Here is a 22521-nt window from a genome sequence, read left to right on the forward strand (position 1 = left end):
CTTACATGAATTATTGGTGAGCATCGGTCTCAGACATGAATGTCATGACATGACACAGGAGCCGCTCTTATCCCTCTTGTGGTGCTTCGGAATGTGGTTCTCCAGCGCGCAACACAGCGGATGCGCGTTCGGCGCGAAGCACTCCGGCCCCATGTCGATCACCCGCGCCTTCCGGTTCGCCCAGCCCTCGCCGTAGCCCGCCGTCGCGTGGTACACGCAGTACACGCGGCTGCGGTCCCGCGGGTTAGGTAGGAAACTCGCGTGCCCCGGTCCGAACGGCCCGCCGCAGCGCTTATGACTCTTGAGCAGCGGCGTCGACCGCTTCGCCCACGACGCCGGGTTGAGCGGGTCCTGGCCGACGAGCGGGAGCAGGCCGAGCTTGTAATGGCTCGTCCAGCTGCCGTCGGCGGAGTAGACGATGCCGCGGAAGACGCCGGGGATGTCGACCCACGACGGGCCCTCGTTGACGCCGCGGCGGCCGTCGTCGGGGCGCTCCCACTCGAGCTCGGCGCGCGAGATGCACACCAGCGTGCCGGGGATGGCATGCTCCGGGTCGGCCATCTTGATGAGGAAGAGGTCCTGCTCGGTGTCGGAGTGGTCGCCGACGGGCCAGCCGCTCCAGCAGCAGTAGAGGTCGCGGGTGTTGGGGGAGAAGACGGTGGCGTCGATGGACCAGTGGTCGGGCATGCCCTTGAGGGGCCCGAGGAACTCCCAGGCGGAGGCGTCCATGGGGTCCTGGGAGGAGCAGCGGAGCAGGGTGGTGCGGTGGCCCGGGTTGCCGACGCCCGGGGGCGCGCCGCAGGTGTAGATGTACCAGCGGCCGTTGAGGTAGTGCAGCTCGGGGGCCCAGATGTTGACGGACCAGGGCGTGCCCGGGGCGGGGTGCCAAACGGTGGACTTTTGCGGGTTGTGGAAGTGTTCGAGCGTGGGCGAGGACCAGATCTCGATGCGGTTGTCGAGGGTGAAGGTGAAGTAGAAACGACCGTTGCCGGCGATGATCCAGGGGTCGGGGGTGTCGATGTTGGCGATGATTTTGTTGGACATGGTTGCGGTCCCTCTCTGTCAAATGACTATGCCAAGCTTGGGTTTGGGTGCAGAGATCTGGTGATTGTCGCAAGTGGTAATGACCGTCAGGGGCTTCGTCGTGTTTGTCTTTGAGATTGCAGCTTGAGAAGCACGTGGTTGAGAAATCAGGGTGAGTGTGAGAGTGAGAGTGAGGCTTGAGAGGAGGCTTGTGAAAGGGAAAGAGGAAACGCCGTTTGGGCCGCTGGGCGGGAACGTCACTGGTGTTTCAGCCATAGTCATCTGATGTTTCGGCCATGCGGTGAGAGGATCTACAGGGACCGGGGCTGGGGTTTGGAGGGGCCTGGGGAGGCGTTTGCGTCATTTCTCCGCATGCTCGGCCCCGAGTTCGTGAACTTTAAATAGCACACGCCGTCTCTGGTGGGTTTAGTCGGGTTTGTTAGTCAGTCTTGGAAGTTGGATTGACTTTGGGGCAGAGATTACAGCAAACTTGGTGATGACAAAGGGAGGTACACATTTCGTTGAAGCTGGCAACATTGAACTCAAATTCAGCTCTAGCGGATTGGGTGAGAATAATAAGCAGGCTTCTTAGCTTTGCATAGCGAAACCTCCCGCAACCATCGAGCTACCATCTTCTCTAGAAGGCATGGTAAGAACTTAGGACGGAGAAGAGGTGGTATATTTCATTGAGTCCTCTGCAAAGGAGGGATACCCTTGGAGAGTATTCAGGAAATGTAGAGACTACAAGGCTTCAGGCCGGTAAAGAAACCAATAATTGAGGAGCTGAGGACCTCTTAGGTAATCCTCCTAGTCAATCAGCACGACTAACCCTTTTTAGCCCATATTATGCAGCCTAGCTATCCTAATAACAGGAGACGGGGAACTCTCCTGATGATCCAAGGAGCTTTTGCATACATCGACACACATTGTGATCTCAATAACGTCCACACCCGTGGACGTCTAGCGCAAGCTTGTTAATATCAGAAGTATAACACATTGTGAAACCACATCGACTCGGATGTATCAATAATCAGACTAATTGCGTGAGCCCAGCTGCGGGTTTTTGTCGTCAATAGCGGGTGTGAATCGGCCACAAATCATCAAATCAACTGTCTATCCTGCTGATGAGCCGATGATGTTAGCATTCTGCACATATTCTTACGCTAAGGAGACCATTTGTCATGAGACTAGCCTTTGCGACAACATTAAATCCGTGGAGATAAGTAGAAGCTTTACCAATTCCTAGAGCGCCACAGGCGATGTTCACTAATCTCGGAATTTCAATGTCATATAAGGTATGCCAGCGTCTACGTATGAAAGTGCAATTATTCACCACACAGTATTCCTTCCTATATCAGAAGAAGCTTTCGACACTTCAACTCAAATACAACAGATCCTTCTCGAGAATATGGAAAAATGGTCTACCCACAAAGCCCTCGTCATCCACACCCTGCAGCAGCCTCCGTCAATTATTGAACGGCCAACTCCAGTTCCAAAGGAGGACGAAATTCTTTTGAAAGTATCAATTGTTGGATGTAAGCTTTCGTTTTAGTTGTTGCCTCTCCTTTCTTTTGGGTGTCAAGCCATACTAAACATCAGAAGTGAACCCCCACGATGCTTCGGGAAAAAGATACGGGTTGTTCATCAAAGACAACTTGCCCTCGCCCCTGGGTGTAGATCTCGTTGGGGAAGTCGTCAGCTACGGCCGCGATGTGACCCAATACCAGGTCGGCCATCGCGTTTTCGCGTTCGGCAGTCCGTTTTCTCCGGACAGTACTGGCACTCAAGAATACTGCGTCGTACCAGCATGGCAGTCAGCCCTGCTGCCGAAGGGCATAAGCGCCGACGAAGCGGCGACTTTCCCGCTGAACGCCATGACCATGGTATTTGCATTGTTCCACGAGACTGGCTTGAACTTGCGCAGTCCTTTTGGTCCCGACAAGATTGAATGCGACTACAGCGCGGAATCGATCCTGATCATCGGTGGCGGGTCTGCTACAGGCAACTTTGGCGTGCAGCTGGCCCGGTTAGCGAAGTTCGGAAACATCATTGTGGTGGCATCGAAAGCAAGAGAGTCCCACCTTAAGAGTCTCGGGGCCACGACTGTTATTCATCGCGCGCTGGACGAATCTCAGATTGAGAGCCAGATCAGGGACGTGGTCGGAGATGATCTGGTTTTCGCTGTGGACTGCGTCGGACGCGGTCCAGGCGGGCAGACATTGGGCGTCAAGGCTCTCTCCAGCCACAAGAAAGGGGTTTTGGCCGCCTTGATCAAGCTAGGCGACGTCGACGAGTCTCGAATCGGGTCAAAGTCTGCTGGCTACGTTCGGAACCAAGTGCTGTGTCACACGACGAAATATCCGCATATCACGAAGGAATTTTGGGGTGTACTGCCAGACTTGATCGAAGATGGTACCCTGCGGCCGACGACCTTTCAGATTGTGGACGGTCTGGACGTTGAGATGGTCGACACTTTCCTCGACAACTACAGCCGCGGTCTTGGACAAACCAAGCCTCACTTCCATTTAGGGAATACCTTCTAATAGTGACAACAGCTTGTTGGAGTCGAAAAGAAGTCCAAAACGAAGAAATATAAGTTGCTAATTTCATACATTCAGAGACCTGGAAGGCTTCACTTAGACAACGTGTTTGCTGGAGGGCTATAAAGTTACTAAGGTGCAATACGGCGCGGCACATGAGACGTAAAGAGCAGTACCCAAGTCAGCCATTGGGGAATAAACAATATTCCAAGCTTCATTGTCATTGAATACCAGAGCCTTGAAATGTTTGCATAAATGTCGCACGCAATTTGTCCAAGTCATGGACCTCAATTTCGTGGGGTGCTAGTCCGACCCAATTTCTGGTGGCGTCCGACTAACTGAATCAAGGCTTCGGCAGAACGTTTTCAGATGGAATCATTGCCGAGAACACGTTTGTTTTTTCGGTAGTTGGGGCAGTTCGGGTGACGTTAACGCGTTTTCCGTATCTCTTCGCGTCGATCTAGTCAGAGCACTAACCGTCCTCGCGTCAATTTCAGATATATTCTTGACGATGGTGTTGCCACTTCTCAAGCTCCAGACACGACTGATAATTGTCATGGGCTATTGTAGTCACCTTGTCTTATACATGATTAGGATAACCAAGTGTCGTCGACCTGTAGATACAATCTGATTAGTCGACTCAAATCGAGACTGATCGTGAACACTGTTATTCAAGTTTACATTGTCAGTTGCAAATGGGATTGTCAATGGTCGGTGTCATCCGTTTAATCAGCTTTTCAGATCTGCACGGCCACCGGTGAGACACTACCAGCCATGGCTTGTCTGTTTTATCCCAGCCAGCCATGGTTCAGCTTATCCCATTCTGCGAAGTCTAGGCGTGATCTGGACTACATCTCTTTCATTCACCACAAAGTATCACATTTCGTGTCTCAAGTCTTCATCCGCTTGCGAAATTTTCCACGGCCTGCACACGGTCACATGTAAAGCATCAAGTTAGAATTTTCGAACATCTCGTACGCAACCGATATTATCATGCCAGATTAGCAGCATTGAGCTTTTGGATTTGTATTCTCATGTTTCATTCTATGGTAAGCCAGCTAGCCGGTGCTTGCAGATTGCTTCACGGATACATGTAATCACCCTTACCATCGGAGTGCCATGATTTTAGGCACGTGGTCGTCCAACCCGTCAACAATCGTTTTCTTCAAATCTTTGAACTCACAACTCCTGCAGTTTCTATCCAGTTGTCGTCGACTTTCACTACCATCGCGATACAATGGGCCTACCGAACGATACTTCTCTCTCCCATCCCGCTCTTGGGCAGGATATCCAGCTCGGCATGCTCTACGACGCGCGCACCTCGCAATTCTTCGGCGGCGTTTCCCTTTGGGATCATTCCGTGGTCAACGCCAAGCAGGAGCTGAATGAAGCACAGGTCCAAAACGCGGACTTCGTCCTTTCGCACTCGCTCGAAGAAGCCCGAACCAACTGTTCCCTCGACGCGGAGGGCTCGTTGAGCCTGGACCTCAAACTGTTCAGCGCCACGGGGTCAGCCAAGTTCCTCAACGACAGGAAGGCTACTGCCCACGAGGCTCGCCTCGACGCTTCATGCACTGTTGTGCGTCGCACCCGCCGGATTCCTCAAGAGGTGCTCGCGTCGACGAAGTACGGAAAATATCTCGACGACGCTCAGTACACACACTTCGTCGCTGAAGTCGTTGAGGGGGGAAGCGCTACACTTAGCTTTGTCCGGGCCTGTTCCTCGGCGGAAGAAGCTAGAAAGATTACAGGGGAGCTCAAAGTGAGCGTTGTCAATGTTCCTGTCAGCGGTAGCGACAAGGTCGAGTTCTCTGCCAAGAACGAGTCGCTTTTCGAAAATGTCAAGATCTCTTACAGCGGCGCCATAGCCGAGAATGTTTCCAGCATTGAAGATGCTAGAAGGGTTGCTGGGGAAATGCCCAAGACGCTGGCTAAGCAGATGAACACGCTATACTACAAACTTCTTCCGCTCTCGGTTCTCGACAGGAAAGCCAGCCGGACCATCTGCAGCTTGGATACTGGCCTCGTCAACAAGACGGCTGCTGTTCTCAAAGCCGGCTCCACCGCGGGTCTCATGTTGCAGGATCTTCTCGGTCAAGATTTGTCCCAGAAAGAATTCCCGGCAATCGGACGGCAGATTTCAAATTTCCGGGCTGCCTTTGCTGGCGCCCAAAACGACTTTGAGCAGGAGGCGCGTCGCCTACTTCCTCAACTTCGAGACGGTAACACGGACGAAAACGAAAACGTTGCAGATCTCCTGAAAGCGGCCAACTTATTTCAGCGCCAGACTGAGCTTGCCATGCGGTTCATCGATAAGAAGACAAGAGAGGCTAGCGTGCTTCAAAAGACGCTTGATTCTCTGTTTGAAGAAGAATTCGAGAACCATCTGGGAGTGATGAAGCTTCAATCTCTCACGGGCGACACGTCACCGAGGCTTTTCCTATCATTAGGAGGTCCCTCTATCGGTATTCACAAGCACCCACTCCAAGCACGGATCGAGTCTGGCCGCAAGAACTCTGACACGGGAGAGTCCGACGACGGCTTGGACGAAGAGTGGTTCGAGAACGATGACATCATTGCCTTCGTGAGGCAGTCTTGTTGTGCTCTGCGAAAGCTGCGCTTACTGCCACCTGCAACCGCTCCAATTTGTTTTGGGGTTGCAAGCATAGATACCGCATACCGCCCTGGCGGCCAAAAGAAGGTCAAGACCAGTATTGGCGACATCATCCTCGACAACCAGGGAAGGTTTACCATCGTTACCGGAATGCTTCCCAGAGCTCCTGCAGCGCCATATTTAGCCATCGATGGTAAGACAATTGCAGTAGCTCTGGTCCGGGCACGAGAGGACCTTGAAAATGAAATCATACCGACCACAGGCTTTCTGATCAGATATCGACGGCGTCAAAGTCCTCTTCGAAGCGCCGCCTTCCCCAAGGCAATCGAGAATGATTCTCCCACAGAGGTTTGCTGCGCCGCTTCAGAGTCGCATTTAGTCCTTGGATCGCTGTCAGACAACTCCGACTACGAAGTTGAAGTCAGCGTCCAGACTATGGTCGGGGCGTCTGCCTGGAGTCCTGTAACAGTTGTTCACACGCCTAAGCCATCGACTATAGCTCGCCAGATGATGGAGTTCTTTGAGAAGACTAGGCGGCTGCGACTGCAAGGTTAAGATGGTATCGAAGGAATACCTTAGATTAGTGTTCGATTATGACTCAGTAATACGAGTGTCAAGACAAGAAAACACAGTCATATGTGGAGATAGGTTACAATTTCACACTAACAATAGTGAAAAGCCTAAAGATCTCTCAGTGCGGAGATGAGTCTGAGAGTTGACAAACCAAGATGCTGCTGCGACCCGTGAATATCATTTTCCATGAAGCTTCCCGCAGGAGCCTTCTTCCCAGAGCGGAAGCGAGGGATCGTTACTTTAAACGCCAATGCCGGATCAAAGAACCCCATCCATACTATGTCGTCCGGGAAAACATTCAGAGCGTTTGCAACGATCTCTGCAGACAACAGGCCAGAATACTTGACAGCGTCATACGTCGACTTAGACTCGAAAATTGCATCTATAGTAATCTCGTAGGGGCCTGCGTTCTTAGAACGCAGAACCCGTGAGATGTCAGATAGTGTCTGCGGTGTGCGTTTTGCCCCCTCATGGCCTTTCATAGTGGGGGTGAGAGACTGTTTATGTTGCTTCGGTACCGTCACCTGCCCCTGAGAAGGGGTTTGACGACCGGTTTGTCTGGTATTTGGTTTGTTCGGATTGCCGATGGTAGCCACAGTGGCGCGGATCAACCGGGACCCAAGTCTCTCCTCGCCGGGCTCAAGGTCCATAAGGTGATAGACGGAGAACTGGCAGCAAGGGCCAGTCTCGATCTCAAGTTTGCCCGCGATGCCGAAAGCAAAGTTGCCAGACGTCGCCTTTTGACCCGGGTAAGGACCGTGCTGTGAACCTCGTCAGTTGAGAATGAACAAACTCCAAATTGAAACTCACAATCATGCCGATTCTTGCCGTAGAGACAAGACCGGTTGCCAGCTCCTGGGTGGGTGCGACGGCCTCTGCAATGATAAAAACTTCTCCTGGACCCAGTGGGGTGCTTTGGCCCTGGCCGTAAGTGTGGAAATCTAGGTCCCAATTTCCGGGGATATTCGGATGCTGCTGCTTGACATATGCCTTCACGAGGGAAAGGAGGTCGTCTAGCTGGTTGATAAGTATGTCTGCAGATAATCAGTCATATGATACCCAAGTTTGCATCATGTTGACCTACGATCCCTGACACTTCCCAGCACTATCGATCGGTATCCCAATATCTTCGCACCTTCCAGTTTAAGTTGATACGGCTGGCCACTCGCTGCCGAGGACTTGAACTCAGCTCCGCGGACGCGGATCGTCCTGGCATCTTCAAGTTGTTCGTACTTGGCAGCATGAAGGTGAAGCGCACCACCAGGACCTCTCAGAATGTCCGGCCTAGTGTTCTCATACAAAGAATGAGCTGCCACTGAAAGGGGCGTGCATCTTGATTCGGCTGCAATGGGTCGGACATCAAATACACCGCCTTGGTAGACGGTTGCGACTGCACCATGCGACTTTGGTGTGGAGCATTGCCCTCCGCACTCCATGATCTTGCCCATGTGCAGGAATCCGCCGTGTCTCTCTTCAACTTCTTGTTCGCTGAGGCCTGGATATTGCTGCTTGAGCTGGTACATGGAGTACGCAACGTAGGGAGCCGGGTCGTATGCGCGCCCTCCAATGATTACATTGAAATCCGGGTTGGCTTCCATGGCATCGATAAACGGCTCGGGGCCAATCTGGGCAACGACTCGTGGAGTGGCCTCGATATCATTTTCCGTCAAGGCTGGAACACAAGTTCCACACCCGGAGATGCGGCCAGCTTTACGTCGGTCAAAGATGATGGATTTGTCGATACCGGAGAAAATAGAGATTGTCTTGAAAGAATAGTGCCTGGTTGCGTTGGTTAGTTCGAGCTCATAGCCCAGAACGAAATATTTAACTCACTCATTACCCTTCTCAGCCGATATTTCGGCGATAATGTCTTGCATCAAAACAACATGTTCGTCCGCACCATCGCCACCGGCAGAGCCGAAGATCAACTGGACACCAAAGGTATTGACAAGCCTCAACAACTTCGTCAGATCTTTGACATATGCCGATCGAGGACAAGTCATTGTTCCGAGGGCCAGTTTCTCTGGCCCGCTGTCTGTTGAGCCTGCGTCGAGGATGATGGCGGTCGGAACGCCGGTATAGACTAGTTGAGCAAGCTCATTTGCGGCGAGATCTTCGTCGAAGCCGTACCCCATACAGCCCACAGGGGCGACGATGTGGCAGATAGGCTTGAGGTCCATGTCTTGGTTAATGGTAGAAATTGACATGATAGGTGATCAAGGTAGTTCTAGTTGAGAGAGAATATTCGGCAGGGCTAGACGGACTGAACAATTGCTTTCGTTGGGATTAAGTCTGGAATATTTGATGGCAGTCTTTTCCTTGGGATATGGGAGCAGACTGGCATGGTTTAATCACAAAGCTGAAAATAGTTATCCAGCGTCAGCTTGAGTACGAGTTGATCAGCTATCCGGAATTGATGGGGCAAAAATCAATCCAGGCAACAGTTTAGCAGAGATTCTTAACCGGGATTCCGTGTATCTACCGTGCAAGTCGTCGGGGTCGGAGTCCACAACGCACAACCTTACGGCTTTGATAGGAAAAGGCCGTTGGAGAATAAGAGCTTCGACTTGCGGGCATATTACGGCTCTTTAGCGGTCGGGATGAAGCTCGGGGGACATGGTGAATTAAGTACGTGGCTTAGACCTGTCCTCCGTATCCGTGTCCGTAGGCTACATCTTCCAATCAGAGAGGCGCCGCGACGCCGGCCGGATGGGTCTTAGCCCTGAATCCGCTCCCGTGTCCGTAGGACATTGTTTTCGTCGGTGCTTGGCTCGGACTCGCGCTGCGCCATCCTGCCACCCTGCATCCTTCCTGTTGTGATGCCCTCAAGCATCTGAGGCAGCCTTACGCCCAGAGGAAGGTATAAGGTGACCTACTTCTAACCTATTTATTTAGACTAATAATATTCTAATATATTAAGATCTACTCCTTAAAAAACTTTTTACGTTAAACTCTAATTTAGAAAATATTAAGCTATTTTATTTATATAAATACTATATATATATTATAATTAGTTTATAATAGTTATAAGCTTAGCTTATATTATACTTCTAAACTACTATCTATAAAATAAACTATAACTTTATTTAATTTAATTTTATATCTATTATATTCTACTTTAATTTTTAAACTTTATTCTTATAATTATTTTTAATTTATAGTATACTTCTAATATAATAATAACTATTAACTTTAGTATTTCTTATAAATTTATTTCTTATTATAACTTCTTAATTTAATATATTACTTTTTAAGTAGAAATAAAAACTAAAGATATCTAGAAATATATTAACTTAGATAATATTTTTAGTACTTCTTCTAACCTAAATAAAGTTAAAAGTATACTTTTATTTAATAATTAGATTTAGAAAGAAAATAAGAAATAATATAAATATTATAAAGTAGAATAAGAAGTTTATAATAAGATAGTTACTTTATATACTCCTATTATTTTAAATATATAAAAAGCTATTATAGAAAGTAATACTACTAAAACTATTAATAACTTATTACTATTTATATTAATTATACTTATTTTTTTTATTAAGAGATTTATAGAAGTTTTTAAACTTTATACTTTATACTTCACTATATATAGCTTATAAAGTGAAATATATATAAAAAGAATAAGTATATAAAGTTCTAAATAAATAGGTTAAAAATACTATTTTAGAAGAGATCTTTATACTTATTTAAATAAAGCTTTTTAAGAAAAGAGATTATACTTTTTATACCTTAATATATATTCTAAAGTAATACTATACTCTAAATAACTTAAGTAACCTTATTATAATCTATAAAGAATATATTATAATCTTAAATTAAGTAGCTTCTATTATTAACTTTAATATTTAGATTAAAAACTTCTAAAGTATACTTTTTAAAACTTCTTAGTATAAGCTACTTAAAGTATAAAGAACTTTTATATTAAAAACCTTCTTCTAAATAATCTAATACTATTTTGCTCTATTTTAAATTAATCTAAAACTTATTAATATTATTAAGTAAGAGCGCTCTAATACTAAGATCTAAAATATAAGTTAGTATATTAATATATTTAAAAACCTTTTTTATAAAGATATAATAAATATCTATTTAAAAGATTATATTAATAAAGTCTTTATAATACTAGCTAGATAATCTAATAATATAATTTTTAATAACTTTACTTTAGAAAAGCTTTTATAAAGTAAGTTAGTTTTATATTATATATATAAAAGAGATTATAAGTAGACCTTATTTATTTATAATTACTTTAAGTTTACTTTTATAAGTAAAAAAGCTTATATAAACTCTAAAGAAGTAACTTAGGTTTACTCTAAAATTAATAAGCTAAAATATTTTAAGCTTTATACTAAAATAACTTATAAAGGGTAACTTATTATAAAGAACCTTAATACTCTTAAGCTTAAAAATAGTAAGAATTAGAATAAAAAGAAGTTACTTAAGAATAACTTTAGTAGATTAAAAAAGTTAACTATTACTTCTACTTCTAAAATAAACCTCTTATTTTATATAGTAGCTTATATTATTACTAAAAATATTATTATAGAGATTATAATAGAGGAAATAGAGGTTTTTATATTAGAACCTAAACTTAATAAGATTTATATAACTTATATTTAAGGCTTAAGAGTTCTCTCTAGTAGTATAATATTAAATAACTATAGTACTTTCTACTTAATTAATAATATCTCTCTTTTTAAAGAAAGCTCTATTATTTATAAAGTAAAAAGGTAAGTTAAAATAAGTATAACTTTATACTTTATTATAGTAAGAAGTATAAAGGTTCTTTATAATATCTTAAATAGAGTAAATAGACTTTAAGACTTAATGTTTTAAAATATTACTCTTATAAATAACTTCTATATTAATATTATTTTAAAATACTTACTATAAAAGATAGGTATTTAGTACTTAGGATTTAATAACACTTTTTATATTAGAGACTATAAAGATAGTATAGAAATAAAGAAGTTTTTAAAAAAAGGTAATATCACCTTTATAGATTACTAACTTTATCTCTTATACCTTAGTTTTAAGTATATCCCTTTTAGTAATACTTTAATTATAAGTTTACTAGTCTTTATAATAACTTATATAAAGTAATATTCTTAAGAACTTATTTAAACTTATACTAATATTATAAAAATATAACATTTTTACTCTAGATATCTTAGCTAAAGAGCACTTAAGAAACTTATTCTTAACGCTTAAGAGGAGATTTAAAGTATATTATACCTTAAATATTAATACTATATAATAATATATATAAAGTAAGTTATATTATAATACACCTTAGAATAAAAAGTAATATAACCTTTCTATAAGGTATTATAAAACCTATTTAACTACTTAATAAGCTTTAATATAAATAAATAGCTCTTAGTTATTAAAGATAAGTATATAAGTTAACTTTTTATATTCCTATATATAGATAAGACTTAATATTTAGTTTTTATTATTATTTAAACTTTTAAACGCTAAGTATAGAGATAATATAGCTTTATATTATATAAGATTAGATAAAATAGTAAGTATATTATAATTATAATTAATAGACTATTAGAATTCTAGATCTAAGTATTAGAAATAGGGATTAAAGTTAAATAAGCTCCTTTATATACTAAAGAACTAAATAAGAGTATAAAGTAAATAAGTTAAGAATTAGTTATAAAAGCTATTATAATACTTTAAGTAGTAAGCCTTCTATCTAACCTATAAGTTAAAGTAATATAAGCTATAGTATTCCTTTATAATATAAGCCCTTACTAATATTATAGCTAGCTCTTATTAATCTAAGTTAAAGAAGACTAATTAAGAGACTATATTAAGTATTATAAACCTACTTATAAAGTAAACCTCTTAGTTAATTCTCACCTTTAATAAGGAGGGGTTTATATATATAGCTATAAAGTATACTTCTTTAAAAAAAAATATAAAGTAAATAAGAATAAATATAACTTTAAAGTTATAATATAAAAGTATATTAGATATTTAATAAGCTATATAGTAAACTTATATAACCTCTATAAGGTTTAAATACCCTTACTTTAAAAAGTTATTATTATATAAAATATAACTTTTAATAAGAGGATATTCTATTTAAAAGATAATATAAAGATAATAATCTAAAATAAAAAAGCTTACTTAGTTATTAATAAGATATAGGAATTAATATCCTCTATACTTTTAGAACTTTAGATTCTAAGAATATAAAGTAAAGTTAATTTTATATTAATAATAAATAATAAAATGCTATTATTATATTTTTCTTTATTAAGAGAACCTTAAATAGTTAATAATAAGTAAAAGAGATAGATATTAATTTTTAAATTAAACTTAAACTTTACTAAGATATATAAAATACTAAATCTAATACTATTATTAAACCTTATCTAAGATAATAATATAATAGAAGAGATTTAAAATACTAATAGGGATATAACCTCTACTAAAGATATAATCTTAGATAAGATATATATTTAAATAGATACTTCTCTTCTATAAAATCTAAATATAGAGGATATTAATATATAACTACTTTTATAAAGTAATTTTCTTATTTAGCTAATATAGCTATACCTAGGAACTAAAGAAGAAAGTACTATTAAAGAGGAATTAAAGTAGGTATATAACTATACTAACTTAAGCTAACTTAAAATTATAAAGCTAAAGTAATCTCTCTACTTTAGAATATACTTTATATTCTTTTAAATAGAATAAAACTAGGATACTTTTTTTGAAATATATATATTAAAGTAGTAAAAAATACTTAAAGAAGTAGATTAAGGATATTATTTATTCTACTACTTTATTTTCACCTTAGTTCACTAAGTGAAGCTAAAGTATATATTTATAATATTAAGTAGAAAAATCTATATTAACTAGCTTATAAAACTACTAAAAACCTAGAGGGATATTTAATATATATTAGAACTATTTTACTCTTACTTTATTAAAATATATAATATTAAGATTAATAAACTTAAGGAAATAAGTATTTAAGATATTATAAATAAGTTAAAAGTAAAGAATAAGCTAATACTCCTTAAATAAATATTTATATATAAACTAAATTAATATAGATATCTTAACTACTATAAGGCTAGAATTTATATTTAAGGTAACTTCTAAGAAAAGTACCTTTTAGAATAGACTTATATTATAACCCTTACTATAAAAATATTTAGAGTTATAATAGCTTTTATAGTGTAATTTAACTTTAAAATTCACTAATTTAATATTATTAATATATTTCTAAACGCTATATATAGGCTAAATAACCCCCTTATTACTTATTACTTATTAAATAGCTTTAAGAAAGATAAAAAGGTTATTAAATTTTAATACGCCCTATATAGCTTTTATAATACTTCTTTACTCTAATATAAAGAGTTCTTAAGTACCTTTTTTTACCTTAGATTATACTTAATAAATAAAGACTTATATCTCTTTTAATTTTATAATAATAAAGTCTTTATACTCTTTTATATTAATAATATCTTTATTTTATATTATAAAGATTATATAAAAGAAGTAGAAAAAGTTATAAAGGAGATTAAAGAGAAGTATAAGCTAAAAAACTAAAGGCTAGCTAAATAATACCTAGGAATTAGGATTATTTATAATTAAATAATATAAAAAATCTATTTTTTATATAATTAGTATATTAAGTAAATTATAAAGAAGTTTAACTTTATTAACTCTAAAGTATTAATTATACCTCTTCTCTTTACTTTACTTAAGAAATTTAATAGAAAAGTAAACCTATAATAAGTTCTCTTATATTAAGAGAAAATTAGGTTAATCCTCTATACTTTAATTATAATATAACTAGATATTATATTTACTTATACTTTATTATTATAATTCTTAATAAACTTATTTCTAAGATACTACTAAGCTATAAACTAAGTAATTTAATATCTATATTATACTTAATACTTTATAATTTACTTTAATATCTTAGGGGGTAAAATAGCCTAAGTATTATTAATTATAAGTAATATATTATTTACTAATAATAAAGAGATATAAAAGTTATCTTAAAGTTTTATAATATCTCTCTTTAAAAGCTTAATTTAATAGAAAGCTATATATTAAAATATAGTAACTATATTAATAATAGAAGTAAAGTTTTTAAGCTTAAAGTATATTATAAAGGAAATTATAGCTTTTAAGTAGCTTTTTAGAGATTTTAAACTTAGCTTTAAAGATATATAGAAGATCTATTATAATAATTAGTAAATAATATAACTTATAGTAAGTAAAAAGGAGTATATCTTAACTTACTTCTACTATATAGATATCTAAAATATATAGCTCTACTAAGAATATATTAAGTAATTATTCTAAGTTATATATCTTCTTACTAATAAGATACTAGCTAATAGCTTTATAAAAATATTTTCTTATATAAAGTTTAAATAATTTAGAGTACTTCTAAACTTTTAAGATATATTATAAATAATAGAATAAAAGAAAAAAGAAAAAATAAGTAATAAGTAAGGCTTATAAGCTAGGTATTTAATTAAAAATAGCTTAATAGCTAGGAAGTATATAGCTTTTTTAAGAGCTTAAAACACTTATACTCTATAAAGTACTTAGTGATATAACTACTATACTTTATTTATATCTCTAGAGAGTAGATATATAGTTATCTATAAAGATATTATATATAAGCTTTATCTTCTTAAGAAGATATCTATTAATAAAGCTATTAATAGCGTTATAAATACTAGCTACTTTAAAAATAGAGGGGATTACTTTAAAAGATAGATTAATATATAAAATACTAGAGATTAATATATCCTCTATAGTAAGCTTAATTAATAAAGTAATAGCTAGTACTAAAAGAGAAGTTATAGTTTTAATAGCTACTTTACTATTATTTCTATTCTCTACTTTAGCTTTAGCTTTTATTTTAGCTTTTACTTTAGCCTTATTATAAGCTTTAAAAGCCTCTTAAAATGTAGTTCTCCTAAAAGTAAGGATAGTTTAATAGATAGTTAGCTAAATAATTAATAATATAAACATTATAATATAGAATATATAATTTTATTTATACTTTTATATATAGCTTTAAGGAATTAAAGCTTTAGTATAGAAATAAGTAGTAGTATAAAGATATATAGCTTCTTCTTCTCTTTATAAGAAATATATTTACTTCTTTACTCTATATTAAATATATATATACTAAGCGATATACTTTATTAAGCGTTTTATAAATAAAATAAGTAAATCTTATTACTTAATAGTAGTAGCTACTCTTCTTCTTAATTTTTAGTTTTTAGGGTTTCTATTTCTACTTAGAAGTTAATAAATAATATAATAATTTAATTAAAACTATAGATTAGAGATATACTCTATTTATACCTTTAGTATAGCTTATAAGTAAATAGAGGAATAAGAGTTATAAACTATAAATTATATATCTCTTTAGCTCCTCTATTTTTTATAAGCTTTTTACTCTTCTTAAGTTTATTAGTTTTAACTTCTATAAAGTAACTTAAGTTAGTAATTAATCTATAAGAATAGTAAAATAAAATAAAAAATTTATAATAATAAGAGAACTTTAAGATAATAGAATAGAAATAAGGTAATTTATTCTTAAGTATAAGGTTCTTAGGTTTTAAGGAGGCTAGAGGAGTATTACTACCCTCTTCTTCTTCCCCTTCTCTTTCTTTCTATTTCTTATTAATAAAAGTAGCTCTTACTTTAGCTATTATAACTATATATTTAGCTTTAATCTTCTTAAGAGGTATCTAAATAATATAATTAGTATTAAAAATAGGATTATAATTAAATAATAAGTATTATAATTATTATATAACTATATATTTATATATAAGTATAAAGTAAGTAATATATATATTAATTATAATATAGATAGAGAAGGAAAATTAAGAAATAGAAGTAATATAAGAGATATTATTATTACTATTATTCTATTACTTTAATAATTACTTTAACCTTTTTATTTAAGCTAATAAGAAACTTCTATTTCTATTAAGTAAAGTAGTAATATTAATTACTACTTTAATACTTATAATCTTAACTATAATAGAAAGTATATAAAGAGAAAAACCTTCTTTTTTTTTATAATTTAATAATAAAACTATAAAGTTATTTTTTTTATTAGTTTTTTTTATTAATTACCTCTTTTTATATCTATTTATAATACTTTATATATATATTTAGATTTTATAGTATTAGTTATATAGAATTAAGGTTTTTAAGCTTTTTTAAACTTAGAAGGATATATTATAATACTTTTAAGTATTTAAAGTAACTTTATATTTAGAAGAAAGTGTGAAATAACCTACTTCTAACTTACTTATTTAAACTAATAATATTCTAACGTATTAGGATCTACTTTTTAAAAGACCTTTTACGTTAGACTTTAATTTAGAAGGAATTAAGCCGTTTTATTCATATAGATACTATACGTACGTTATAGTTAGTTTACAACACTTCCTATATGCTTATTTCTGATACTAGTGGTAATTATTAGCTAGCTTGGCCTAGCTGAACGCGCTGGCGTAGTCTGACGCGACGTATGGGCAGTGCTCGTGGGAATTAGCATTGTATAATATCTTGGCATTCATGGTCCCCGTTGGAGTTCTGTGATTCTGGTTCTTGTGCTGCGCCTTTGCTGTGATCCTCCTGCCGCGCAGGCTCAAACATCTCAGCAATAGTAGCAGATATTTTGCTGCTTGTAGGCAGAATGGTGAATTGTCAATGGAGGGGATTTCGGGACATAAAGCACCATCCCGATCCCTCTATGTCGGCAGAAAAGGACAGTAGATCTCAACAACCCAACATCACTGACTATCACATTGCCACAACTACCGACGTTTCCGCATTACCATTACCTCCTTTGAGTCAAGTCCCATTACTTCCAACCACAGAACCTACTTGGTGTCAACTCCCTCGGCAATGGACACTTCATATGACCACCGCGGCAAATATAGCCCCGCAAACGTGGGCGCGACCAACACCGAAACCATCGAAATGGCCGAACCGAGTCCATCATACACTACAGACTCTAGGACAGGCCGAGAAAGCAGCCTGTACCCGGACGGTCCACGTCATACGCGTGATCACTCGACAAACCCGCTGATGAAAACAGCAAGCGAAACTTCGAGCACAGTTAATGAAGAAGAGCCCGACTTACCACTCGGCAAAGCCATCCGCCAGTACCCCAAGGTGGTTGCATACGCTTTGTCATTGACAATCATTGTCATCGGATGGGGTTACGCTTTGGTAATCGTCGGCACCATCGTTGCTGTTGAGTCTTTCCAACATGACTACGGCGAGATCTTTGAGGACGAGTGGATTATTCCATCTCATTGGATCTCTTTATGGTCTGCAGCTATTCCACTAGGCATGGCGTTTGGTTCCGTTTTCGCTGGTTGGTTCCAGGACAGAGTCGGTCGTCGAGTCAGTTTACGGACGGGCAGCATCATCTGCGCTGTAGGTGTTGCCGGCATCTTCTTCTCCTATCTACCCGCCAACATCAACGCTATGCGATCCATGTTCTTCGTCGGCAAGCTCGTCCAAGGCCTGGCGATCGGTATTCTGAAAGTCACGGCAATGACTTACATTTCCGAGACGGCGCCGACCGCGCTGCGTGCATCTGCTATGGGGCTCGTACCCACCGGCAACCTCGTCGGTCAACTGCTGGGGTCTATCGTCCTCTTTGTCTTGAATAAGTACCCTGGGCGCTCCGGCTATCTCGCCTCCTTTGGATCACAGTGGACTTTGGCTCTTGTTCCATTCATTCTCTCCATCATTCTCCCTGAGAGCCCAGCGTTCCTGGAAGAGAAAGGGCTCTCAGACCAAGCAATGGAGTCTGCGCGAAAGCTCTACGCCCCTCGAGCCGACGCTTTGAAAGCCTTGCAGAAGATCAGAGCCAGCATCGAGGAGGAGAAGGAAGTGTCTGTAGGCGCTACATACCTTACGTGCTTCCAAGGAACCCATCTTCGCCGCACCATGATCGTCTTTATGGCCAATCTGTTCCCCGCGATGTTTGGTCTCGACCTTATCGCCAAGTCAAGCTATTTCCTCCAAACGATCGGCATGGAGTCTAGTACCAGTTTGATGATTCTCATCGGTGGCATCGTCGCTGGCACTTTTGCTAATCTCGCGGGCATGTGGGTTCTCTCCCGCGTGGGCCGGAGGAAAATCACCCTTGTTTCACTGATCGTGGCCAACATCCTCTGGGTTGGCGTCAGCATCTCGGGGTTCTGGAGGGGGCCAGTCGTCGCTTACTTCACTGCTGGTGGATGTATTGCCATCATCGTGGTTTGCGGCATGGGCGTATGGCCTGCGGGTTACGCCGTCATGGGCGAGACCAGCTCCTTGAGACTCCGCGCCAAGACACAGGGTCTCGGTGGCGTGGCTCAACAAGCTTCTTCGGTTGTCTTGAGTATCATTCTCCCGTATCTGTTCAACAAAGACGCCGGTAACTTGGGCGCCAAGACGGGGTTTTTGTACGTGGGGTTGTGTGCTATCGCGGTCGTGCTCTGCTTCTTCTTCCTTCCGGAGATGAAGGGACGAAGCGTGATCGAGATTGATCGCATGTTCGACTTGAAGCTGTCAGCCCGTGAGTTCAAGAATTGGAGAGCGGATGAGGAGGCGAGGTGAAAGATGTGCATACTGACATTGGTTGATAACAATTTTACGCGAGGTATTTGACAGAAGCATTGCTTGGAGTTCATGTTTAGGGTCACAGTTTGAGATGATGACTATAAGAATAGTATGAATGTTATTTTCAGTTTCAACAAACTGGACCTGGTTTACACTGGCCCAATATCCCAGTCTGTATGTGAGAATCGGTACCTGTCAGCAACACCGACTAGCGTAACCAAATGGCCTGTTCTGAGTCATCTAGAGCTCAAACCATACGAAGAGCAGCCTGTCCATCGGGCGCCCATGATGGCAGTAAGGGCCGAAACCCGAAGGTCTCATGTCTCTGGATGTCGATACCACCGTATCAACAAAAAATAAGGATTTTCAGGTTATTGACCGTCACAGAGCCACGCTTCTTGCCTCACATGACACCCAAGCAAATGTTAGCAGAAAGGTCCGAATGTAGCGGTTGAATCGGGCTGGGAGCCGAATCCATACAAGGCCCACCAAGCCACTTGGCATACTGGGCAGAGTCTCGGTATTCCAACGAGAGTCTTAGAACCTCAGCCTTGGCCTCGTGGCACTCCACTGGCCAAGAGCATGCCGGCTAAATTACAAAACAGTTGTCATTGGATGATATGTAGCCTTGTTACATGAAGGACGTCTCTGTATGGTAGGTAGGCCGCCCAGGACACAATTGTCGCCAGGGATGTAAGCTTGGGCTCCTGATTTGCCGCCCGCCTAAGGAGCTGAGCACATCTTGGGTAATTCTGCTGGTCACTCGGCACGACTGGGCTATTTCAGCTCATGTGATACAACCTGGCCATCCCAAGAAAAGCAGACGGGGAGGTCTCCCGACAACCCGAAGCGCGTCTTGGATACTTTTCTCAGGATATTTAGACCTTGAGCTCCCCACTTCGAGGGAGCTATGTGGAGATTCACCCCAAGCGGTCGCTCGCGTTTGATATTCATCAGTTCAAGTTTTCGGGAAAGCCGCACAACATGGGACCGTTCTCCAAGATCAAGGCTACCAAGCCCAACAAAGAGGCCACAGTTCATGCTCAAGACGAGGCCCCTCAGTTCGAACATGTCACATGGTATCGCGACCCTGGGTTGAGGGCTCTGTATTGGCATGCTTTCATCCTTTGCATTGCGTCCGCTAGTACTGGATACGATGGGTGAGTTTACGACAACCTATCACGAAAATCTGCAGCTAATCACACCGGACAGAATGTTCTTTAACTCCGTGCAGAATTTCGAGTCATGGAAGGAGTACTTTGACAGCCCCAGCGATCATCTTCTAGGGCTTCTAGCTGCTCTGTACCAAATTGGCAGTCTTGCCTCCATTCCTATCGTGTGCGACGCCCCGGTTCTGGCTTCATGGAAAGAGAATTTACTGACAATAAGTAAAGCCCCTATTTCACCGACCACTGGGGCCGGCGACTGCCCATTGTCATCGGTGGTGTTATCACGATTGCAGGTGCTGCACTTCAGGCCTTCTGCCAGAATATGGGAGGTCCGTTCAGAGTTATTTGATAGAAAGCCTACCCTGTGACTAATGAACTGCAGGCTTTATGGGTGGGCGCGTGCTTCTGGGTTTCGGAAACTCATTCTCTCAGATGGCGTCACCCATGCTTCTCACCGAGATCGCCCACCCTCAGCATCGGGCAAGGCTAACGACCGTTTACAACTGTCTTTGGAATGTTGGAGCTTTGCGTAAGTGACCCTTAACATAGTCATTTCAGACCAAATGCTGACGCACTATTCGGGCTTGAAGTCGTCGCCTGGACATCGTTCGGCACCAACTTCTTGAACAACCAGTGGTCGTGGAGAATCCCGGCATTGTTGCAAGCTCTGGTAAGCGTCTCATCAACTGAAAATCACTGTGATTGAATTGCTGAATATGAGTCCAGCCATCTGTAGTGCAAGTTGTCGGCATTTGGTGTAAGTCGAATCTTGAGCCTCTGTGACACTGTACTTACGTTCTTAGGGGTTCCAGAGTCACCTCGATACCTTATCGCCAACGACAAGCTAGACGATGCGATGGCAATTTTGGCCAAATACCACGCGAATGGCAACGTTGACCATCCGACGGTAAAGTTCGAGTACCGCGAAATCACAGAGACTATCAAGATGGAGCAGGCCGCCAAGAATCACAGCAGCTACCTCGACTTCTTCCGCACGCCGGGTAACAGATACCGATTCATGATTCTCATCTCTCTTGGCATATTTTCTCAGTGGTCGGGGAACGCGATCATCAGTAATTACACCAACATCTTATATGACAATGCCGGAATTACTGGCTCAACCGAAAAGCTCGGTGTAAGTTTCAATTGGTGATTCTTGATTCTCCATGAGCTGATTTGATATCCACAACCTAGCTGTCGGGTGGATCTTCTATGGTATCGCTCATTGTCTCCATTTCTTTCGCCCTCTTGGTTGACAGGTTCGGCCGTCGCCCAATTTTCTTGCTCTCCACCGGCGGCATGTTCGGCACGTTCATCTTCTGGACCTTGACATGTGCGTTGTACGAGGAGTACAGCTCACCGGGAGCCAATCATGCCATGATCTTCTTCATCTGGGTTTTCAACGTCGCATACGCCATCGCATGGTCCGGCCTCCTCATCAGCTATGCAGTCGAAATTTTGCCTTACACCTTACGAGCCAAGGGTCTGATGATCTTGAACATTGCAATCCAATCGGCGTTAACTCTCAACAACTATGCCAACCCCGTAGCACTGGACTATTTCGAAGGAGAGACTTGGAAGCTTTATCTCATCTACACTGTCAGTCGAAAGTATCAGGTCTTCATACATAATGTGCTAACCAAGCTGGCAGTGCTGGATCTTCCTCGAACTGTGCTTCGTTTTTTTCAAGTATGTGGAGACAAAGGGACCGACTCTGGAAGAGCTTGCGAAGGTTATCGACGGAGAAAACGCACAGGTTGCTCAACTTGACATCCAGCAGATCGAAAAGGAGGCTCGTATCAACAATGGTCGCGACAGCGAGCACGCGGACGGCGCTCCTCAGCGGGCAGATTCGTTGGATAACAAGGGCATTCAGCGAAGCTAGATTGCCTCGGTACAGCTAGACGTGAGCTGTGGATGACTTGGGCCGATGCTTTTAGAGACCGGC

General features: G+C 40.4%; 6 protein-coding genes across 6 annotated transcripts; 4 read left to right on the plus strand and 2 right to left on the minus strand.

Annotated features, from left to right (window-relative positions):
* Nucleotides 1-42: 42 nt before the first annotated feature.
* Nucleotides 43-1044, minus strand: Araf43A-4 (Extracellular exo-alpha-(1->5)-L-arabinofuranosidase; the record flags this gene model as incomplete). The annotated part of the gene is made up of 1 exon (XM_036639680.1): nucleotides 43-1044. The coding sequence occupies one exon, from the start codon at nucleotides 1042-1044 to the stop codon at nucleotides 43-45; it is 1002 nt and encodes a 333-aa protein (XP_036494620.1).
* Nucleotides 1045-2431: 1387 nt separating this feature from the next.
* Nucleotides 2432-3566, plus strand: CGCS363_v007832 (Zinc-type alcohol dehydrogenase-like protein; the record flags this gene model as incomplete). Its single annotated transcript, XM_036639681.1, has 2 exons — nucleotides 2432-2558; nucleotides 2626-3566. 2 exons carry the CDS (start codon nucleotides 2432-2434, stop codon nucleotides 3564-3566), a joined length of 1068 nt encoding a protein of 355 aa, XP_036494614.1.
* Nucleotides 3567-4800: 1234 nt separating this feature from the next.
* VTXB (Verrucotoxin subunit beta) lies at nucleotides 4801-6732 on the plus strand (the record flags this gene model as incomplete). Its single annotated transcript, XM_036639682.1, has 1 exon — nucleotides 4801-6732. The coding sequence occupies one exon, from the start codon at nucleotides 4801-4803 to the stop codon at nucleotides 6730-6732; it is 1932 nt and encodes a 643-aa protein (XP_036494616.1).
* A 125-nt stretch (nucleotides 6733-6857) lies between these two features.
* CGCS363_v007834 (uncharacterized protein) lies at nucleotides 6858-8957 on the minus strand (the record flags this gene model as incomplete). Its single annotated transcript, XM_036639683.1, has 4 exons — nucleotides 6858-7511; nucleotides 7561-7784; nucleotides 7835-8529; nucleotides 8584-8957. 4 exons carry the CDS (start codon nucleotides 8955-8957, stop codon nucleotides 6858-6860), a joined length of 1947 nt encoding a protein of 648 aa, XP_036494625.1.
* An 8734-nt stretch (nucleotides 8958-17691) lies between these two features.
* On the plus strand, nucleotides 17692-19401 carry fmqE-7 (MFS transporter fmqE; the record flags this gene model as incomplete). The annotated part of the gene is made up of 1 exon (XM_036639684.1): nucleotides 17692-19401. One exon carries the CDS (start codon nucleotides 17692-17694, stop codon nucleotides 19399-19401), a length of 1710 nt encoding a protein of 569 aa, XP_036494626.1.
* A 987-nt stretch (nucleotides 19402-20388) lies between these two features.
* Nucleotides 20389-22458, plus strand: CGCS363_v007836 (Lactose permease; the record flags this gene model as incomplete). Its single annotated transcript, XM_036639685.1, has 9 exons — nucleotides 20389-20564; nucleotides 20617-20742; nucleotides 20799-20902; nucleotides 20956-21102; nucleotides 21164-21243; nucleotides 21300-21330; nucleotides 21377-21708; nucleotides 21768-22172; nucleotides 22225-22458. 9 exons carry the CDS (start codon nucleotides 20389-20391, stop codon nucleotides 22456-22458), a joined length of 1635 nt encoding a protein of 544 aa, XP_036494622.1.
* Between the last annotated feature and the right edge of the window lie 63 nt (nucleotides 22459-22521).

Source organism: Colletotrichum siamense (assembly GCF_013390195.1).
Source record: "Colletotrichum siamense strain Cg363 chromosome Unknown KSG_Cg363_contig05, whole genome shotgun sequence".
Classification (NCBI taxonomy): domain Eukaryota; kingdom Fungi; phylum Ascomycota; class Sordariomycetes; order Glomerellales; family Glomerellaceae; genus Colletotrichum; species Colletotrichum siamense.